The sequence below is a fragment of the Meriones unguiculatus genome, chromosome 21 (assembly GCF_030254825.1).
Source record: "Meriones unguiculatus strain TT.TT164.6M chromosome 21, Bangor_MerUng_6.1, whole genome shotgun sequence".
In the NCBI taxonomy this organism is placed as follows: domain Eukaryota; kingdom Metazoa; phylum Chordata; class Mammalia; order Rodentia; family Muridae; genus Meriones; species Meriones unguiculatus.
This window is the reverse complement of record NC_083368.1, coordinates 4,787,692-4,809,814: the sequence shown is the minus strand read 5'-3', so window position 1 is coordinate 4,809,814 and position 22,123 is coordinate 4,787,692. Positions and strand designations below refer to the sequence as shown.

At 40.7% G+C, this 22,123-nt stretch overlaps 2 protein-coding genes across 4 annotated transcripts in view; both read left to right on the top strand.

Annotated features, from left to right (window-relative positions):
* The first annotated feature begins 10,937 nt into the window (after positions 1–10,937).
* LOC132649683 (large ribosomal subunit protein eL38-like) lies at positions 10,938–11,277 on the top strand. The gene has a single exon (XM_060373848.1). The coding sequence runs from the start codon at positions 11,025–11,027 to the stop codon at positions 11,235–11,237; it is 213 nt and encodes a 70-aa protein (XP_060229831.1). The 5' UTR covers positions 10,938–11,024; the 3' UTR covers positions 11,238–11,277.
* A 4,635-nt stretch (positions 11,278–15,912) lies between these two features.
* Positions 15,913–22,123, top strand: part of Fam13a (family with sequence similarity 13 member A) — an 84,036-nt gene continuing 77,825 nt past the window's right edge. For all 3 annotated transcript variants that reach the window (XM_021650225.2, XM_060373987.1, XM_021650224.2), the window contains exon 1: positions 15,913–16,127. In XM_021650225.2, coding sequence (XP_021505900.1) covers positions 16,099–16,127 — 29 coding nt within the window. In that variant the 5' untranslated portion in view covers positions 15,913–16,098. The remainder of the gene's footprint in view (positions 16,128–22,123) is intronic.

The window sequence follows — 22,123 nt, the reverse complement described above, 5'->3', positions numbered from 1 at the left end:
AGATCAGAGTTTATAAACTGCTTCTATCTAGCACAGCTGAAAGATAATGTAAAAAGATCAAAAGTCTCAAGGGAATGCATCATGAGATATGTTACAAAGTAGTACTTATGGCGTGGTCTCATCTTTTTGAAATGTTGGCAAAATAACTTGAGTGACCAGCATAACCACTCCTAGTATGTATTTCGATAGTGTTAAATGCATCCACAATGTCCCATCTTTTGTAATTTTACTTGATTTTTTTTAACATTAATAGACATAGAGTCTAAATACTAGTGATATAAGTGGAGGAGATAAGTCTGACCTTTATCGTCTTGTCTGTTTTTAAAGATTTTTTTCAATGAACACATAGCATAAAATTTATAAGACAAAAGAAATTTTTATTTTAAATTGAATAAAACTACCATTTCAAGGCTGAAATGGCAATTGTCATACTTTAGATCAATATTGCCTAACAAATAGATGGACTGCCTCTGAGGAACTCCATTTTGCTTTCAACTATAACTTCCCCAAACCTTAAGGAGGTTAAGTGCCTGAGTAGTGAACCAGAATGGGCCACTTGTGAGATGCTCAGAATGCTGGGTGTTATTGTTGATTTTTTTTTATGAGAGGTGTTGATTGGGGAATTGTGCCAAGCTAGAAGATATACCTGAGCAAATCATAGTGAAAGGCCAGAGCATGATGGGCTCCACATTCTTGTGAGGGAGATGGGGTACTGCTAAGATGATTTAGAGTTTACTCATAAGTAGTAAAGAGAAATCAGAGCTTTTTGTTAATGTTTAAGAGCTTCAGTTCTCTACAATATAGACCTAAGGTAAGAAAGACCAAACATCTGCAAAGCCTATGAGAAAAATAAATTCTTGGATGCAATGGTTAGGCAATAAGAACGTAAGTAGGAAGGATATAGGATGGAAAAGAGGAAAAGAGAAAGGACACTCAACAGCAAAGGTAAAGAGAATGGAATCTGTTTCAAGCTTTCTTCTTGAGAAAGTAGACATTCATGAGTAGCCATGTTGACCTTATTCTATACTGTGTATCAATTTATCATACCTTGAAGTCTAAGCGTCTAGGAGGTACTTGGCTGGGTTAATTAGACTGGTTATGTTTTTAAGTTGTCTTCCTGAGTTAGAGTTTTGGAGAATTGGTTTTCCATGCAATTTCTTCTATTTGTTGTTTACATTTAAGTTATAAAATCTGATGTGATATATAGTAAAATGCCTACTATGTTTTCTTTATTTTAATGATGAATTGATATTAGGGCCTCGATGAGTACTAGCCAGTACTTTTATTAGCTCTCTCCATCTATAAGGCCAGTTTTTTTGTCTAATAGATATGAATTTTTCTGCTTTACATATTTAGTCATTCAAATTCAGTGAAAAAAAGAAAAATTGCTTCATTATGAATCCTAAATGCTCTATACAGAAATAGCACTAAAAGGATACATACACAACTATTCAGTGCACTGGGTCCAATTTTCTGATGAGTTAAAGGGGATGCTTTAAAAATCAGGTCATTTAAACTGCACTTTAAACTGACACTTTAAAGACTCATCATATGAGTCTCTTCATGTAAAGTATCCTTAGTAACACAAATAACTATTACTTTCTCTTAAAATACATTTTTGTTTTCTCATTTATTGGGCTTTTTCAGAAAAAAACACTTAGTTTTGTGTTAAAATGAATTAATTTTGCCAGACATTGGTTCTGAGATTGCACGCTTTTTTCTCAACATCTCATGACTCAGAAACATACAGTATCTATCTATGTGGGGGCATGACAGCCCTCCCGTTGCCTTATTGCACTTAACAGTGTGGAAGTCATGCCCAGGCTGCTTCTCCTGGCAGAAATATAATTTAACAGGGTGAAAGATCCCTGAGAGCTTGAAGCAGCCATCTCAGGTGAAGCGGTAGCTGCTGTGTGAACCATCCCTTGCTTTGTGAGCACAGAATCATCTGTACTGAAGTGAGGTGTGGAGATTCAGGCCCAAGAAGTGCTGTTCCAAGAAAAATGTGCTTGAAGGACTTATTTGTTGGCAATGCTCACTGACTGAGGTTCCGTCTGGCAAAATTGTGGATTTTTTTTCCCAGAAAGCTGGAGAACGATTACATAAGTTGTCTCAAGGAATTTATTTTTAAACACCTTTCATGCATCCCTTGTGGTGTTTTTTTGTTTGTTTGTTTGTTTGCTTTTTGTCCAGGATTTAAAGTACCTTCATTTTTCTGCTTAAAGCACATACATACAAGGGGGGCGGGGAAGGAATATGGTAAAGTAGAAGAATATTGTGAGACACAAAGACTTAAAATTTCTAGTCAGAGTTACGACTATTTTAAACAGTCAATGTATCTTTAAAGGAAATAACTACAAGAAGTCTGATTAAGACTCAAATGTCTTGAGTCTACGTATTAGCTTCAAAAAAAATAGGTAAATAATTTTCAGAAATTTGCCATCCACAGCTGTCAGGGATGCTACCCCATGTGAGCAAGAGAGTCCAGAGAAAGAGTTTTTTCCATGCCTAGTGTGGAGAGAAGCTTCCTTTGGCAGTGTCTGCAGCTCACGGTTGGGTAGCCTGACGGCGTGTAGAGTACAGGAGGCACAGGCCCCAAGGCAAACCACCGGGCTTCGGTCCACTGCGTGTATTGGATGATGTCTTGCACTCGTGTTTTTCATAGCCTAGCGAGCTCCTTTCTTCTCCTCTTCCTATTGCCTGGCTTCGTCTGTACAGTGTTTTCCAGGTGCTCATGACAGACATTCTCTTTCTAACCCCGCCTTCTTCTCGGTGACCAACTGAAAGGTTTCTGAACAACAAGTGCCATTTTCTGCTTTTTTGAAGAAGACGGTGATGCCCGAGCCTCGAAGCAAACTGCTTCTTTCTGCCGTGTTGGTTCTCCTGCAGCTGGTACTTCCACAACCCAGTTCTCTGACTACCTCTTTCGCTACTCTCCAGGGAGAGGGGCTCAGCTTGAGTCATTAACCTTTTTCTCTGGCAGTTACTGGTGTCCAGCTGAAGCAAGAGAAGCACCTTAACTTGTACATCTACCCTTTCTGCTTTTCTTCTATTTTCCTATCTTTCTGTAACTGGCATTCTCTGTCCCAAGAATCGAAGAAGAAAAAGGCATTTCCAAGTGTGTCTCCTGCCTCTGGAATTGGGGCCTGTAGGTACTGCATCATGTGGCACAGTATGATGTCTCCTCACTCGGGCTTCATCCTTTTCCGCTTCTCTGCTGGACAGTCATCGGAAACTGCTCCTCCATGCAGAAGCAGGTAACTAGCAGACAGTGACCCGACAGATCTTCTTTTCAAGGGACGCCCACAAAACGCCTTCCAAGACCTTAGCAGTCCAAGTCTGAAACGACACTCAAAGGATGCAGTCTTTGATATCTTCTTGGATTCTAGCTCCTGGATTCATTTCTCCATTTCTAAATTAAATCCAGGTGTTTTCACAAGTGATTACTTTGGTAAGATGGGCCTACTTTCAGGAATGCCAGGGTCAAGTTCCCATGATCTAAGTCTGTATTACTGCACTTCTCAAGCTCCTTGGCCACTTGCTTTGCTATAGTTTTTGTGCACTCCTTCTGGTTCTCTCACTCTCTGGCACTCTCTCACTCTGTCACTCTCTTTTTCTCTGTGTGTGTGTGTGTGTGAGAGAGAGAGAGAGAGAGAGAGAGAGCGCTTTTGTGCACTCTCTCTGTTTCTCTGTCTCTGTCTCTGTCTCTGTCTCTCTCTCTGAGGTTTCCTGTACTTTCTCTTTTCCTTGCTCTCTCACTGTCTCTCTCCCTCTCGCTCTCTGACGTTTTGTGCACTCTGTCTCCCTTGCTCTTTTTCTGTTTTCCTGTCTCTGTCTGTCAGTCTGTCTGTCTGTCTGTCTGTCTCTCTCTCTCAGTTTGAGCTTTGTGTACTCTCTCTGTCTCCCTTGCTCTCTCATTCTCTCTTTCTGCATAGCTGTGCTACTTTACCTGCCATGATTTGCTGGCAGCTCTAGTCCTGTTTTGAATTCTATTTTCTACAGTGGCAGTGAGGAGCCTAGGTAGCCAGGTGCTGCATGGAGTGTGGAGATAACATCATTGCTGGGTGCTCAGGTCTACATACTTGGCCTCTGCCAACAACTTTCTTTTCCTCTTCTCCCTAGCAGCTCTTTTGGGACTTTAGAATCTAAACAATTGAGCCCTGTGAGAGCCCTGAAAGCCCAGCAGGCCCTATTGAAAGTATTCTAATATTTTAAGAAACACACTATTTTATTTGCATAAAAAAACTCACAGGCCACCTACCACTTTTATGGAGTAATGTTTAAATAGAGAAAACATTTTTAAAACTGAAAATAAATAAAGTTGGGGCTGGAGAGATTGGCAGCAGTTACAAATGCTTACTTCTCTTGCAAAGGGCCCAAGTTTTACTCCCAGCACCCATATCAGGAAGCTCACAACAGCCTGTTTCTCCAGCTTCATGAGAATTCCACACTTTGTCTTCCAAGCTCACATGCATGTATCCACCCTTGAGCATGAGCACACACACAGATACACACACACACACACACACACACACACACACACATAGGTACATACACAACACCGAGCATGGTGTTAACTCACATTAAGAGAAGACAGCTGCTAAAGTCCTGTGGGCATCTTTGTAATGGGCTTGTCACTATAAGACTATATGATTTTAGTTTAATGCTATAAATATATTAAATATAAATACATTCTTTTAAATATAAGTTTATTATAATTGTTTGATAATGCATAGGTAGGTGGATGGATGGATGGATGGATGGGTATATGTAGGCAAATTTAGAACTTTGCTGTTTGGAAAGGCCACTTAATGATGAAAAGCTGTGGAAGTTGGCATTTGATGACTGAGTTCATGTCAGCCACTTGCTACTTGATGCTAACATGAATACTTCATTTCTACATTGATTACAGTGAGCACAGCATAAGTCCTCAGGACATTCCAGTTATCTCCCTAATTCCACCATCCTACTTCCTTCTCTCCAGCATTTATTGACATTTTGTTACCAATGGTGATGATGATGATATTATCCTGTAATCAGCTCCAAAACCCACTTTTGATCCAACACAAACTGGTGAAGAACTAGTTTCATAAGGGCCTTATGCAGCAAGTCCACAGCCTTTAGATTACTCAAATTATTTGTACCCCCAAATCTTAGCTTTGATCTACTTTTTAAATCTGTCAGACCATGTGAGTATCTTGTAGAGGGCATTGATTTTTAATGCATTGTTCAAAGACTAATTTTAAGATAACTGTGAGGGACAATTCTCCCTGAGGAAAATCTTCTTTAGCAAACTTTCAATAGAGTAACTTATTTTTAATATATTACTACATCACAGAAAACAAATCAATCTGACTCTGAAATGATATGTGAAAATAAACTAATGTGGCCAAAAAAATGTTCCTGGCTCCTTGGTTGTTTTTAATTGATGTTGAAATTAAAGCAAATGTAGCCACATCGTTGTTGGAACAATTGTTGATCTTGATAGCACAAGGGCAAACAGATATTACCAAATACTTGGAGTCTGCTGAAAAACTTTGAAAAAAATGGAACATTTCAGGCCATGTAGAGTGTGGAGAAGCAAACGGGCAGTTTAGGGAAAGCCAGGCAGGGAAAGGGCTTGAGAGGGTCCAAAGGTTTCATGCAGAATCTTATTTATTCATCTGTCACTGATCTGCAGCATACAGCTCAGCTTATTTATTTCCTCTTAACTGCTGATTATCCTGAGTGTTTTTTAAGTTTATTTTGATTGTTACAAAAATAATGCTAAAATGTAGATATCAACACAGCTTGACAATGTAAATATTATAAAACAAAAAAAAAGGCTGTGCTTTCGAATAGCTAGAAGACTTGCTTAATCACAATTCACTCAGCACTTAATGAGTAAATGCTCCAGAAAAGACAGAATTCTTATCACTCCTTCCAAAGGGAAGGTGATCTGTGTAGCCTAATAATTATAAAACACTGTAGAAAGGTGCAAACATCATTGCAATGGGCTAAGTGAGTTCAGAGGCTTAAGAGGTTTCTTCCAACCCAGCTGTGCTTGAGGTGTGAGTAGAAGTTTGCACAGAGGAATAGAAATGAAGGGCATCCCAAAAGTGAGAGTGGAAAGGAAGGGTGGGCCTAGTTAAAGGCCCACCACAGGCAAGTGTTTAGACAGAAAAGTTCAGAGCAAATTTAAAAAAAAGCTACCAGGGATAACTAAGCTCTTTCTGCAGAGTTATAACAAGCTGAACTGGAGGTAAACTGATCAGCTGAGAGTCCTAACTGCCATATTCAAAGCACTGGGCTTTAAGTAAGAGGTTGCTGTGATCTGTTTTGAGTAGCAGAAGGAGTAACCTGTTTAGTCTGTCCAGGGAATGTGAGCACAGGACTTAGAGAGAATAGAGAAAGAAAGGTAGTGATCATACAGGAACCAGTAACTTGGGCAGACTAAACAGAGCTCTCAGTGGATTTGGTTAAATGGAGAAGTTGAGATGATTGTGGCATTAATGTGACTCAGAAAATAATAACATTGATAGGGAAGAGCAAAAGGAGGAGAAACTGGAGGTCAGAGGTGAGAAGGGTTGGATGTTTTGACTGGGGTATTAATAACATTAGTGTGCGTTTATTCTCTGCCACAGTAGTATGGGGCAGTTTTCCATGTGTGGCCCCATTGCTTCCTCAAACACCCTCACAGTTTCCAGACAAGCCTTTAGAGCTTGGAGAACCTACACTGACAGCAATGAAGTCAGAATCCAATCCCCAGGGGCGGAATTCCAGGACCCAGTTTGTTGAAAAAACCAAACTAAATTGGGCTTGGCAACAGAGGCAAAAAAGGAAAGACAAATGAAATGAATGGACAATGGTTATCAGGGATTTTTGAGAAATCCCAGGAAAGACTCTACAGAAAAGTAAGGCCTTCAGGAAGATCAGGTCTGTCAGAAAGTGAGAACCAACGTGCAGTGCCAGAGGCTCAGTGACCTAAGAGACTGATTTTAGGCTAAGGGACACTTGCTTATTCCAACTGGAAATGACAGTGTAGTAGGCTTCTTCCAGGAGAGAGTGCTGAGAACCCCTAACTTCTTATTGTGGTTCTTTTTTTATTTAGGTTTCCTCTGCTTTTACCACTGCCTGCAGGGGAGATATGCTGGGAGCCCTTTCTTGTGGCAAGCTGTGTGCTGAGACAGGTTGTGAAGGGAGCCAAGAAGATGAAAGGCACTTGTTCCTGCTTGATTAGCATGAGTTTCTCAATTAAGAAGAGGTTAACGTGTGACAAAACATGAAGCCTGTGGCACTGGAGAAGAGCAGCAACACAGCATGAATCTCTAGTCTGAGAGTTTCTTTTTACATTCTTCAGCTGTCTGGCAGGAGTCTGCTAGCAAGCAGGGTTTATAAGGGTGAAAGGGAAGAGGATACTACTAAACTCACTTTAAAAACCAGTAAATGCTGAGAAGAGCCAGGAAGTACTTTTTTGTTTGTTTGGTTGGTTGGTTAGTTTGTTTGTTGCTTTTTGGTTTTTGAAACAGGGTTTCTCTGTGTAGCCTTGGCTGAAACTAGCTCTGTAGACCAGGCTGACCACAAACTCAGAGAGATTCATCTGCTTCTGCCTCCTAAGTGCTGGGATAGAAGACTGCCTGCCACCACCTTTGCAGCTGGTGTGCGCGGTTTCTCTACAGACACTCTAGAGCAGTGGAAGCTGATCAGAGAGCTAGGTAATAAGGCAGAGGGACCAAGGCAGAAGGGCACTTGTGGAGGGCTCTTGAGGAGAAGATGCAGCCTTTGAGAATTTCCAAGAGACAACGGACTGGATGGTGTTCTGGCCACTTGCCTGTGGAGCCCTGAGCAGAGGGAGTTAGATGTTAGAAGTACAAGCAATGCAAGTAGTAAAGAAAGCAGGAAAGTAGGAAAGCAGGAAAGTACTGACTGTTGCAAGTAATGCCTGCAAAATAATCCAAAAAAGAAGTAATTATATGTAAACGGAAAAAAAATGTGAAAATTACTAAGTGCAGATGTGAACAGATTTCAGGAACACCACTCCTAGCCACTCTGTGATCCAAGTGTTAGAAGAATGTTGTTAGGAAGACAACATCCAAGGAGCATACTTGAGAGTAGACAGTGAACAACACTGTGACACGCAGCTCTGCTGGACATGTTTGGAATTTATTGAACATAAATTCTAGTTCAATTTCAAGAATTTTCTCATGCTGGTTTCTTTATTATTGACCTTTTATGTTTGATTTTTAAAATATTGAGTGTGTGTGTATGTGTCTCTCTGTGTGTGTACATACGAGTACGTGCATGGAAAGCAAAGAACAACTTTCAGGAGTTGTTTCCATCACGTGAGGCACAGAGATGATCACGAGACTTGGAAATAAGCACCTTTGCCCCCTAAACAATCTTTTCAGACTCTGTTTTATCGAAGGCATTGGTGTCAATGCCTTCATAATAGAAAAAAAATAACATTCTAGCAATAAATCTTGGCTGCTTTTTAAAACACTGGTATCTTACAAGGTGCTTTAAAACCTTATAAAGGGCTTGGGTTTCCTGGGTTTCCCTCTGCTTGGTGGAGGATTTTTTTTTTTTTTTTTTTACTGCTACATGTCTGGGTCAAGATCTTTTCTTTTAATTCTTGAACTGGCAGGAAAAATAAAAAATAAAAAAATAAAACAACTAATCTGATCATGACTCCTAGACATGTAGCATTTTGGAGATATCTCTTGGGATTTCCTCTGAGGACCATTCACTCACAAAGATGAGTACGATAAACCAGGTCAATCCCTGAAAGAATGAGAGAGAACGCAAGACTGCTGAAGCCACCGGCACACTTCCTCCATCCTAGAATGGATCTGGTCATTTTATTTTCTTCTTTCTAACAAGATAAGGTCCCCTTAGACACTTGTCCTTCTAAACCTAATGTCTATGTGTCCTAGGAAGCATGTTAAACTGTTGATAATTAACAGACCTTTGAACAGATACTAAAATGCACTATGAACCAAGAGCCTGGTTCCACAGTGAGGTTACTTCACTCTGTTTGTGGTGAAACCTGATCCAGACACCTGAGGGGAGTCCTTTTAAGCAAATTTGGAGAGTTATAGACAAATCTCTGCATCTTTCAAAGCCCCTTCAGAAACCCTGAGAGACAGACTTACTATTGTTCTGAACTAAAACTGGATGAAGGTCAAACTTCTCTCAATCTCTCTAAAGCTATCTGAGAGCCTCAAATTCATTCCAGCTGCATATAGATGCTGTTTCCTGGAGAGTGACCATGAAATTTTTTTCCTCTGTTTCTTTCTCTTTGGAGGGGAGGGGTGTGTGTGTGTTACCTGCAGTCTCCTTCAATATACCTGCTCACCTGACTGAAGTGTCTTTTAAAAGAAAAGGGTGGAACAGTCCTCAATAATGGACTTGTGCCCTGATGGGGTTAGAGGAACCAGAAAGCAACCATATGGTTTACCCCCTTCGTGGCTGGTGACTTCATTAGGATGGAGGCAACTATGTGATTTGGTCACCATCCTGCTGATTATGTCATAAAGAGGGCAAATGCCAGGTGACTTCACTGCCATCTTGGTTAATGTAACCACATGGCATAACACATAAAACTTTCTGATCTCAGTGAGCCCTCTGGAGATCACTGCACTTCTTTTCATATTAAACCGGGAAAATAACATCAGATCTCCAAGGTGATTTGTTTTATTTTATTTTGTAGTGTTCTGTTTTGTTTTAGTTGTAACACATTGTTTTACATGATGTATTTGCTAGTTTTTAGAGGAATTCTAAGAGTTTTTCCAGCCACATGCTTCCAACACTGGCTTCTTATAAAGGGAACTATCATGGAAATGTGTGGAGGTCTAGGGTTGAATATCAGTAAAGCACAGATGACAACAGAGACTCAGGGATAAATTGCCAGTAAATTGCCGGATTCTAGACAAACTGCTGTCAGTGGGCTCCTGCTGCTCCTGAGCATGCCTGCTTGGAGAGATCAGAGAATGGAGGGAGTGGACACGTAGGCTCCTCTGGGTCTTAATGCCTTCTCTTTCAACCTCTCTCTCTCTCTCTCTCTCTCTCTCTCTCTCTCTCTCTCTCTCTCTCTCTCTCTCGTATCTCCAGGTCCATTTTCCTCTCATGTAGAGGATTCTCCATCTCCATACCTCAAAACTGCTCTGTTTCACACTTACCTGCTTTCATTTTAGCCCCATGGCTAAAATATGGGTACCCATATTTTTGTTTTTGCCTTTCAGTTACAGCAAGAGAGAGAGAGATTAAAAAAAATTTTTTAAAGTAGTTTAAGTTCATCACCTTCTGAATTTTGTCAGTTTCTGTTTCCAAAGAGTGGGCAAGCAGCTATGACTCATCTGGACAACTCTATGCAGGTTGATAGGGAATATAGGTATGTTTGGTCCAGCCAGGTGTGGTAAGGCTAAACAGCAAATTTCCTGTCCAATATAAGCCAGTGAGTTCAGTTTCACAGAGCAGAAAATACCTGTTTTTATATATGCCATATTGGCACACTGCCCTGTGTTTGTTAAGCTCACAGAGAAGCTGGCTCTGGGGAAGGGACTTGGCACTCATTTCAAATGCAAGCATGTTTGCCTCAATATCTACCCAATCCCCTTACTGGGTCACTCTGTGACAAGGAAAAGGAGAACAATGATGTAGCTCAAGAGTAAAGGCATTGTGCTCTTAAGGGAAGCTAAGGGCTAAACTATTTCCAACATAGGTTACTACTGTTTATCTCATTACACAGAGATGTGTATGATAAAGACAGCTAGTGAGATGGAGAGGATTTTCTGCCTGGAAGTTTCAACTAGTGATTTCAGTATTGTAGTTCTGACAGGGCTTCCTTAGCTGATTACTAGGGTAGGCTGTAGGAATGGGTTTGAGAATGTTTTGCTGTGCATCTGCTGCTTCTCTTTATCTGCTTCTTACATGCATTCAAAACCAAAAGCATGGGGTTTAACTGCTCGGAAGCGGAAGCCTCGTTCTTTTTCCGTTCTCTTCGGCTCTTACCGCGGTGCAGTCGCCAGCGCCGAGCGCCGGTCACCATGCCTCGGAAAATTGAGGAAATAAAGGACTTTCTGCTCACAGCCCGGCGGAAGGATGCCAAATCTGTGAAGATCAAGAAGAACAAGGATAATGTGAAGTTCAAGGTTCGCTGCAGCAGGTACCTTTACACCCTGGTCATCACAGACAAGGAGAAGGCAGAGAAGCTGAAGCAGTCCCTACCCCCTGCTTTGGCAGTGAAAGAGCTGAAATGAACCAGTCCTCTGCATTTAACTATTAAAAATTCTGGAAAGTCAAAAAAAAAAAAAAAAAAAAAAAAGCATAACTAGGGTAGATTGTTTTCCAGACTGTGAAACTATAAAATAACAAAGAAAAGGTTAGTCCCTTAGCTTGAGAGCCAGGATTGCTTTTATTGGGTTCTACCAGAAATCCTTAATAAATTTCAAGGTAGAACGAGAGAGAGAGAAAGTGGCTTTCTAGCCATGGGCTGTACCTTAATCTATCCTAGTAAAAATAGGGGAAATGGATGACCTCTATAATCTAAGACTATACTTACAAGATAAACATATAAGGATTTTTGGCTCTATGTGTGTGTGTTTTCTTTTCTGCCTTTTGTTATTTGTAGAGGATATTTCTTCAAAATTATTTCAATAATCTGTCAAAACTCTTGCTAAAATGTGCATGTTTTCTAAATGCATAGGCAGTCCTTATTTGATATATGTGTTAGTTAAGGTTCCTGTAGCTGTGATGAAACATCATGACCAAAAACAAGTTGGGGAGGAAAGGGTTTATTTGGCTTACACTTGCACATTGTATCCATAATTGAAAGAAGCCAGGACAGGAACTCAAGGAGGACAGGAAACTACAAGCAGTTGCTGATATAGAATCCATGGAAGAGTGCTGCTTATTGGCTTGCTCATCATGTCTTGCCTAGCTTGATTTTATAGAACTCAGTACCCCTAGCCCAGGGATGACACCACACACAATGGGCTGAGCTCTCCACCATCCAATTACTAATTAAAAACATGCCTTACAGACAGATCTTTTTGTTGTTGTTGTTTTATTTTTATTTTTTATTTTTTTAATCAGTTACATTTTATTAACTCTGTATCCCAGCCATGTCCCGATCCCTCATTCCCTCCCAGTCCCTCCCTCCCTCCCTCATCTCCACCGTGCCCCTTTCCAAGTCCACTGATAGGGGGGACCTCCTCCCCATTCATCTGATCCTGTTTTATCAGGTATCTTCAGGACTGGCTGCAAAGCCCTCCTCTGTGGCCTAACAGGACTGCTCCTCCCTTCAGGGGTGGGGAGACCAAAGAGCCAGTCATTGAGTTCCTGTTAGAAATAGTCCTTGTTCCCCTCACTTTGGGAAACCAATTGGTTACTGAGCTACCACAGACTACATCTGAGTGGAGGTTCTAGGTTATATCCATACATGGTCCTTGGTTGAATGTCAGTCTCAGAAAAGACCCTGTGCCCAGATATATTTGGTCCTTTTACAGACAGATCTTATGGAGGCATATTCTCAGTTGAGGTTCAGTTTTTGTCAAGTTGGCATAAAACTAGGCATGACATTATATTACCCTATGTAGTTTGTATATGTAGTTTGGATTCAACTTTGCTTAATTTAAGAGATTTTGCACAGTGCTAGCTTCTAAGCTGAGTGACTATCACCTTTATTAGTTCAGGAGTGACTGCTTGCAAAAATCCAACACACTGGAATTTGCTGATTGTAAGTGATCCCTAACAGCACAGGGTCATTGTACCCTCACTTAGGTACCCAACCACTCCTCCCAAATAGCATGCAATTGTGCCTTCATTGCACTTGGCCCAGTGGTTTTGGGGGCTAGAATATATGGGTTTAAAAGGCTGAATAAGGGAGCTTCCAAGTATGCAGTTGTAGGAAAGCTATCATCGGTATGTACTAGGTAAAGACTCTCCAGTGTAGCTGCATTCAGAATGCTCCTGTGAGTAACTCCTTACCTGGGATCTGTAAGCAAATCACACACATTCATCTTGGGAACAAGATGAGCTTTGGAAAAGCCAGAACTTAGTTTGTCGCTGGAGCCTTTTGAAGAGGGGATAGACACTGCTAAATTCAACCCCCAAATTTTCAAGACAGATGAGGAATTTATTTGTTGGTGTTCCTATGTCTCATGCTATTAAAAAAAACAGTAAAATATTAGAATATGCAAATAAAATATTCTTAGTAAAAGAGACTTGTGTCTAAAAATTAAAATAGATTATTTTTCAAAATGGAAAAAAACCTAGAAAGTTATAAGTTATGAGTGTCTGAATAAGTTATTTAGGGTACGTAAACCACTAATCAAGGCTTATTTAAAGGGCTTGATTTCTGCTCAAGCTTTATCTTAATATTGTACAGTAATAAGAACTAGCAGACTGGTGTAACTAGCCAGTGTTCAATACTTGGAGTATTGATGCAGTCAAAGTGATTAAGAAAGAATGTTGTCCTTCTTCACCTCCAAGGTTCCCTTAGTCCCAGTGGACTGTGGAGCACCTCTCAAAAGTCTGTGGAGATCACCTGTTGTTGTTCAGGGAGGTCATGGACACACCACTGAGAGGACTTTAATAGTGTGCAGTCTAAAAAGCAGCAAAAAGGAGGCAGCAAAAAGAAAATATTTCTCCACACTTCCGTGTGAAACACGGGTCAAGCTTAGCCTTTGACTTTGAACTGGCAAAAGAAAGACAAGAGAAGCCAGAAGCTCCTCCCAAGCCCACAAACTGCACAAGGAGCAGATATTCAACAAGTCTTGACATTAAAAAAGTAAATGGTTAATTCCAACCACCCACCTGGTCCTCAACACCGAGCAGGAAAGAATAACAAGGATTAAAAAGATAGGTATATTTTTATTAACAGTCTTCAGACATTATATTTAACCATATGAGATATTATTTGGAGAGCTCTTTCTCTCTAATGAGTCTATTCTTGATGAAAGAGAAAAGGCTGCATAGTTACAGACGTTACCTTGGCTTGGTTCAACATTACAGTGCCTACCTGAAGCTGAGAAAAATGGGACTATCCTGTTAAAGGCCAAGGATAAATATAAAAATAATGTTTTTATTGACCACAATTACTTTTTTCAGAAGAGTAAGTCTCACAACTGTGATGTGTCCTTCTGTACCCTAACCACCCATGTTCCATGATTTAAAAAGGTCTCAATGAGAATGAGGATGGTTTTGAATGAGAATGGCCCCCATAGGCTCATATATTTGAATGCTTAGTTCCCAGTTGGTAGAACTATTTGGAAAGAATTAGGAGGTGTGGTCTTGTTGGGGGAGGTGTGCCATTGGGAATGGGTTTTGATGTTTGAAAAGCCCACACTAAGCTCAATCTCTCTTTCTGTCTCACTCTTTCTTTGTCTGTTTCTGTCTCTGTGACTCTCTGTCTCTGTCTCTCTTCTCTTCTCTCTCTCTCTCTCCCTAACTTCCAGATAAGATAAAAGGTCTCAGCTATTGTACCATGCCTGCTGTCATGATCCCCACCATGATGGCCATGGAAAACTGTAAGTAAGCACCCAATTAAATGCTTTCTTTCAAAACTTGCCTTGGTCATAGCATCTCTTCACAGCAATAGAAAAGCAACTAAGATATCAAGCTCATTAAAAAAAATTGATGAGGTTGATAATGAAGTTGGTTCTAGGAATAGAGGTGATAATTTCAAAAGAAAAAATGCAAATATGGTACCAAAAGAGAATATAGTAACAATTTCAATTTTCTGAACAGTCTGAAGAAAAAAGAAGAAGAAGCAGCCAATCTGGGAAAAGCTACAGCCGAGCCTTTAAGCTGGCACACTTTCTTGAATGTCATTGAGTCTCTGTTCTTTCTGCTGCTAAAAATAATGAGTGTGGCTGTGTGCAACTCTTTAAACTTGCACATGTGAAATAAATTGTACATAATGTGTTTATGGTATATTCTTGCCTTGAATGAAACCTGTGTGTTGCAATTATGTTTCTAGAAATCATGTTCCTGAAGAAATAATAGGCGCTGGAGCACTTGCTGCTCTTGGGTAGGGCCCAGGTTCGGTTCCCAGCACCCACGTGGCCACTCAGCCGTATGCAACTCCAGCTCCAGAGGATTCTGTACCCCTTTCTGGCCTCCTCAGACAACAGTCCCACATGTGGTGCACATGTGTATATTCAGGCAAACATACATACATGTAAAATACAAAATCAGAAAAGATGATAATTAACAAGCATTTAGAAGACCTTATGGAAAAATTAGTTTTGTGAAATAGAAGTATATATAATAAGAAACAATTCTCTCTAAAGTGTAATTGACATTTTGGGTAGAAAAACTATGTAAATAGCTACATTCAATTCATGTGAAGGAAATGTAGAAACAACAAACTGAAGGGTCATGCAAGTAGACATTTTAATCTCTTGAGAACCTGAGCCCTCTTAGGGCACTGTGTCCTCCTCCCCTTGAGTGATGTCACCAGGGACTGCTCACAACCTAGTGTAAACAAGCATCTGGGGAAGAAAATGTGGGTAGGACAAGGGTCCGGGTATGCCTTCGTCTGGAAAAGTCTTCCGCCTTCTCTGGTTAATGTTTGGGTACATTTTATTTATTTATTTATTTTTCAGTCTAGGTTTTCCCTTGGGCTACAAAAAACAGCTTCCTTAAGAGGCGCTGTCTGTCCTTGACAATGCATTTTCTTGCTGGCTTTCTTGCACGTTGAGCCTTACAGACTGGCCTCCCCCGCAGTTATTGGTTGTTCTTCACAGACTGACAGGCTTGTCTGGAACCTCTCAGAGGAAAGTCTCAGGTTACTGGGGCTTGCTAAGCCCACTGGGGAGTTAGCACAGCAGAGCGGGGTGGGGACAGGAGGAGGAGCGGGAGGAGCAGCAGGAGGAGGAGCAGCCTTTCACACTCCGCTGCTCCTGCTCTGATTGGCTCAGGGTTTCAGCTGCTTCCCTGGAACAAAAGGTCAAAGTGGACTGCAGTGTAAATGTGGAGGCAGCCGATAAATATCCTTGCCTGCAGCTGGAGGTGGAGAGTCAGCGTCAGCTGCAGCAGGTTGTGTGTTCCGCGGGTCCTGCGCACGGGGCTTGGCTGGAAGACTCGCGGGGATCCCGGGCAGATTTACACACGAGGATGGCTTGTGAAATCATGCCGCTGCGAAGGTAGTGTTCTCTGCTTGTGCTGTTTGGTATTTTTCGAGCAGCCCACTTGGCCAGTGCTCGGCATCATTAGTAACAGGCTGCAAACCTTGCAGTCTGTTCTGCACTGTGCTCTTTCCTCAGATCAGACAGAAGCATTTAAGTAGAACACTGCTCTTTCACTGACACTTTTATGCAGTTGCTTATGATTGGTGAGCTCACGTAGATCCGTCTTTTAATGGATGTGTACTTAGATAATACCTCTGCAACTCGAAGCAAAGCCAAGTTTGCATTAGAACTGAATGGGCTTCTCGGTCCTCCAGGCTGTTAGAAGACTTCAGAGGGCTCACTAGATGGATCTGATTTTCTGCTCTCTAGGCAAGGACTTCCTCTCTTTAGGTATATTACAGTCATGCGAATAAAAGTTGAGGACGATGTTTCTCCGTGAATAATTCTAGGTAGATTTATTGCCCGAATGACGCCGGAAAAACAAATCAAAACAAAAAGCCGCTCTGGGAGAGCGACTGAGCACAGAGTTCTGGCCCTATTGCTGGGACTCATGGGGGGGGGGGGGGCTCTGAGTCCTATAGAAATAGAGAAAGGCAACCGTAAACAGCCCTGCCAGTGAGGAAGCACACTGCTGGTGAAGCAGAGACCTGAGTGCCCTGTGCTGTTAAAGTGGAAGCCGCCACAGTAATGAGTCCTGTCCCCATAGAAAGTCCCAGTCGCCCAAGGTCACAGTTTCTAGTTTAAAAACTTGCTTTTGCTAACCAGATGGCCACATTTTAATTGCAAATACTTATGTACAGCGACTTACAGCTTCATTTAAATGCTTCATTTGCAGTTTTCTAAGTAAATGAAATTTTCAAAAACCAGACAATTATGACAATTTATTGAAAAAAAAAAGCCTAGACAAAATAAATTTTACTTTAAAAAACACATGTCACAGATATTTTGCTTTGCTTTAACAACAGAAATATGATGAAAAAAATTATCGATCAGCCTGGCTGTGGTGAGAGCCAGTGTGGTCACTTTTCTCTTACTGTTCTGGCACGTCAACTGTACTAGCAACTTGCTGTGGTGCTCAGATGTTCTTTCCAGAGAACCAATACTTTAGTGCAGAAGGAAATGCTATGTGACGGAATCTATAATTCTAGATCAATTTGGTGGAAAAGTCCACATACTTGAAATGTGCAAGAGAACAAAACTAATGCATACTTTCTGGAGTTCTAACCATGTCTAATTTTAAGATTGGGAACTTTCGTCCTTCTAATGGTGTCAGTCCTGAAGAGCTCTAAGCAGGTTGTGTTTTAGATAAAAACGCATTGGCCATTACTAAACCCTGTTGTAGCTGCTTGGTAACAGAGCAGCTGCTACGAAGTGCAAGAGCTGAGGTTTTCTGAGAGTTATCTTACATTGTCACCACAGCGAGCAGACGAATGTCTACATGTGCATTCAAGAGTGCTGAGTCATGACTTCTGTCTTTCCAGTCACTCTTCACCAGCTCACTGTGCAATCGGTGCCCACCACTGCCAAGCTGGGGCCTGGGAGGGGGGGGTGATTCCCTGGCAACCCCCACTTCCATTTTATTTCTGATTTTGATTGTAAACTTCTTGAAGACAATGGCCAGGTGCATGATCAGGCATTCTGCACGGAGATCCATTAGGTGTTCATGCTGACGCCTCCATCTCTCGCAGAGGGTTTCTTCAGCTCTCAGTCCAGAGTCTTCGGCTGTTGTCCTCCATGTTTGTTATAACCATTGCCAAGGATCCGATTTTCAATCTACCCAAAGGAGAGGGTTTATAGAACCATGCAGTGTTTCAGAGGTACCACAGTGCTAGAAACCGAACTGAAATAAATAGGTGAAATAATAGCTTTAAATGACAAGTAAAGAAATCCCTGCCGAATAATGCATTGAAAATACTGGTGTAAATTCTAGTTAATGATTATAGCTTGTAGAAAGCTATTGACAGCTGGTCCACGTAGTAATCTAACACTATACTGCCTAACGTTGGCACATAGTATATTTAATATCATGGTTTTATGGGAGGTATTCTTTTTCAGTTTGCCTGTTCAAACAAAACTTATAACATCGTTTAATGTTTTCTCTCTGATCAAACACTACCGCCTACCAGTGATTGTGTGGCAACTGAGACGTAAGTCCTGCAGCCCCACACTGGTGAGGCTTCCGAAACAGACAGTTGCAGTGCCCTGCGGTAAACTCCGTAATACACAGCGTGATTAGGGTAATCACAGATACACCTCGATGGATCCACTTCACCCTGTGTTTTATTCAACCTCATCTACGTGTCGAATGTTATTAGAGGGTACACATGTACCGTAATGTCTCCCTAACTTATAATTTCCAGAGATGACTTTTTAGCCTTCCTTCGCATACTGTGCAAAGGTGTAGAAGCTATTTTGATACTGTACTCTATAATTGGGGTGAGAATACACACAAAGATAAAAAGTAAGAATAACTGAAAACACCATAGTCTTCTCTCCAGTCTTCTGTTGTCTGTGGAGTTTGCAGCGTGGGCTTGAGTCTAAGGCATGCGTCAGCTTCACTGAGAGCTTTGTGGAGCCTGAGTGCTGAATTTTTGTCCCTTTGTAATGTGCCCATTTGTAATCAGTACATTTCAAATTACTTAAATTAAAAATGGAATCTTATTAAATACAATTGTCTCATATTTTTTTATTTTTTTAAAAGATTTTATTTATTTATTTATTTATTTATTTATTTAAATGGTGTTGGGGGAAGAGGCATGCGTGTGACTTTGGAGGTCAGAAAAGGGCATCAGATGCCCTGGAGCTGGAGCTATGGGTGATTATGAGCTGATAGCTGAACTCCAATCCTCTGCAACCTTTACTTTTAAAAATCCTAAATTGTTTACATAATTCTTCATGTAAACATGATAAAACAACATACTTTATGGTCTTTCCCTGTCTGAAACAGGTCTCTGAAATAAGGGGAGAAATGAGAGCGAAGAACTATGCTAAGAATGGAAAAGAAAGACTTTTTTACCTTGGGTGATGAATGAGGCTGCATTTTATCAGATCCCAGGTCAGCTGACAGCTCAGCTCTTTGTGTGACTCGCACTCTATGGGTGTTGTTTTCCCTGGAACATGTGACTTTGCAGATCCGGATCTATACAGAGATATTAACCCAGAGAGACCAAACAAGCCAAGACACAAAGGCTTTGTCTTAGACAGTGACAAAAATCAGCTTTCAGAGCACTACTCTGATTTGTTAGGTTAACTCTCCAACATCCCCTAACTCAGCTTATCTCCACAAAGGATCATGTGGAAGACTATGAGTGCTAGTGATTAACTTAGCTTCCCCTTTTAAGTATTTTCAACCTTGGGTAAAGATTCAGTGAGTGTCTGTGTTTATTTACTAAGTGAGAGCAGACGTTGGTGATGTCTGTACAAGCCTCTTTTTCATTTCATCCAGAAAATTGTAATAGCTAATGTACTGGAGTATTAGTTTTGTGATGGTGAAGCATGCGATAACTCCAAAAGTCAGTGGGTTTCAAAGACTTTAAGCAACACATTTGACTAGCAGGTACTAATGATTCAACATCTAAACTTTTGCTGAAACTTCCTATCAGTGGAATTTATCTGGCTCATAAATGTTGGTTTTAAGACTATCCTTCAGCGAGCACATCACCAATTGACAATGGGATGACCTCTGAGTTCACCTGTGAAAACCTGGGTCACCTGGCTCTAGCTCCTGAGTCTGTGCGGTGTTGGAGAGCCCCCTGCTGCTCGTGGAGGTGATGCCTAACTGGTTGGCTGGTATTACTCACCCCAATGCCTGCCAGCAGAGGTGAAAGCTACCTCACTTCAGACCTGTGTGGGATATTCATGTGAATTTATTCTTTATGAATAATTTAGGCTGTATTTGATAGTGACAAACCTGAAAGAACTTGTGGATTCCTCATCAACTTGTGGATTCTCACTGTATGGTACCTTCCTTACCTGTAGAGAAGAAATGTTTGCCAAGTACTCTCGTAAATAAGGTAATTTGGCCAGGATTAGTGGTATACGCCTTTAATCCCAACACTTAGGAGGTAAAGGCAGGAGGGTCTCTTTGTATGTAGCCTGGTCTACATAGTGAGCTCCAGAGATAATAGTGAGATCTTTTGACCTTTCAAAACAAAAACAAAACAGAAAAACAAAAAATAAAAAACAAACAAACAAAACCCTAAAGAAAGAAAATTTTGTTTCAAGGCCTAGTGAGAAGATGGAGGTACCCAGCATTTAGGGCTCGTAGCTCACAAGTAGGAGCACATGAGCCAGAGACTTCTGTGTTAAACCGGCCATGGTTGTGTGTGCATATAACCCAGCAATGGGTGACAAAGACAGACAGCCAGCTTAGCTGAAAGACAACCAACCCACAGGATCGACAGAAACATTGTCTCAAAACAGTAAGGCAGAGGCTCTGTTTCTGATGACACCTCCTCTGTCATCTTACTCTGACTTAGGCATGCACACCCTCACACTCAGCTTCTCTGTGTGTGTCTGTCTTTCTATCTCTTTTTGTCTCTCTGTCTCTTTGTCTTACACACACACACACACACACAAGCACACACACAAATAACATCAAACTAGATTCCTTGGAACACAAAAACTTTTCACCTATTTCATTCCTGTGCACATGTATTTGCATGTGACAATGAGAATCAACTGCCAAAGAAATAGTCTGTGTTATACGGAAATTTCTTAATGAACTATTTATTCTTCCCTTAAGAAGAACTAGAAAAAAAATTAAAGGGAATTAACTTTCAGTCAGGTTTATTGCTATGCCACTTGCATATCACACATTTTACCCATTGGAAGCATGTGATTTAATAGCTTTCAGAATATTCACAGATTTGTGCATCACTTGTAGACATTTTCATAACCTAGACAGGGTTCCACTGTTTAACTTTGAGCCTTATGCCTTTGCTAGGTGTCCTCTAACACACTTTCTGTTTCTGTGAATCTTTCTTCTTTGGACTTATAAGCGAACTGCTATGTTTACATCACATGCAACATCTTTTTACTGACTTCTTTCCTTTTTATGATGTTTTCAAACTTCATTGACACTGTGGTAGATACCAGTTCTTAGTTCCTTTTTATGGTTGAATAATATTCTGGTTTGTGGACCTATTGATAGTCCTATTGATAGTTCATGGATCTTTCCTACTTTTTTTTCTTAATGCTTAAATACTTATTTTTTATTTGGCAGTTTCATTTATTTGTATAAGGAATTTTACTCATGTGCAGAAGTAGCTTTGGAGAATTCTGAAAATATTGTTTCTACTTTAAAGCCAACAGGATCCTTAGGGGTTGTCTAAATCTCTTTCATTTTCCATGTGGCTAAACTCAAACTCCTAGAAACAAAATAGTTGCCTAGTCAAAAACATAAAAACATACAAAAAAAAGCACTACCCAGATATCTAAATTAAAACCATTTATATAAGAAGTCGATGATCTTGGTGTGTGTGGGGGAGGGGTTAACAGGGGGAAATGTTGTTACCCAAAAGAGAAAAGCCCACTAAGCAATAAAGGGTAGTGACCTGCTCACCTCATCCCCAGAAGCATGGAGGTCTGTGACATAGACATTCACTCTACTAGAGACTGAAAGCAACACTGTGGCCAGAGAAGATTCCCTGTGTCAGGCATGAAGTAAGTGCTCACCAAACGCTTGAACTGAAGAACATACACGATATTCGTGGAAACATCAGGACACTGTTCTCCACATAATTGCAACCAGTTTTCATTGAAAATGACAGAGATATTTTTAGACTAAAATATTGCAAGTGATGAATTCAGCTAATTGTTATATACATGCATGGCACAAAGGAAAAACAGTTGGGAGGTTGCCTCTATTATACTCTGATATTTTACCTGAGAATTAGGGAAGCTGTTTTTAGCTCATTTCCTACAACTATTATAACTGATAATTTTGGAAAAACAAAAAATTTGAAGTTTTTCTACTTGGTTGTATGTTAATATGGTGAAGACATCTTCGA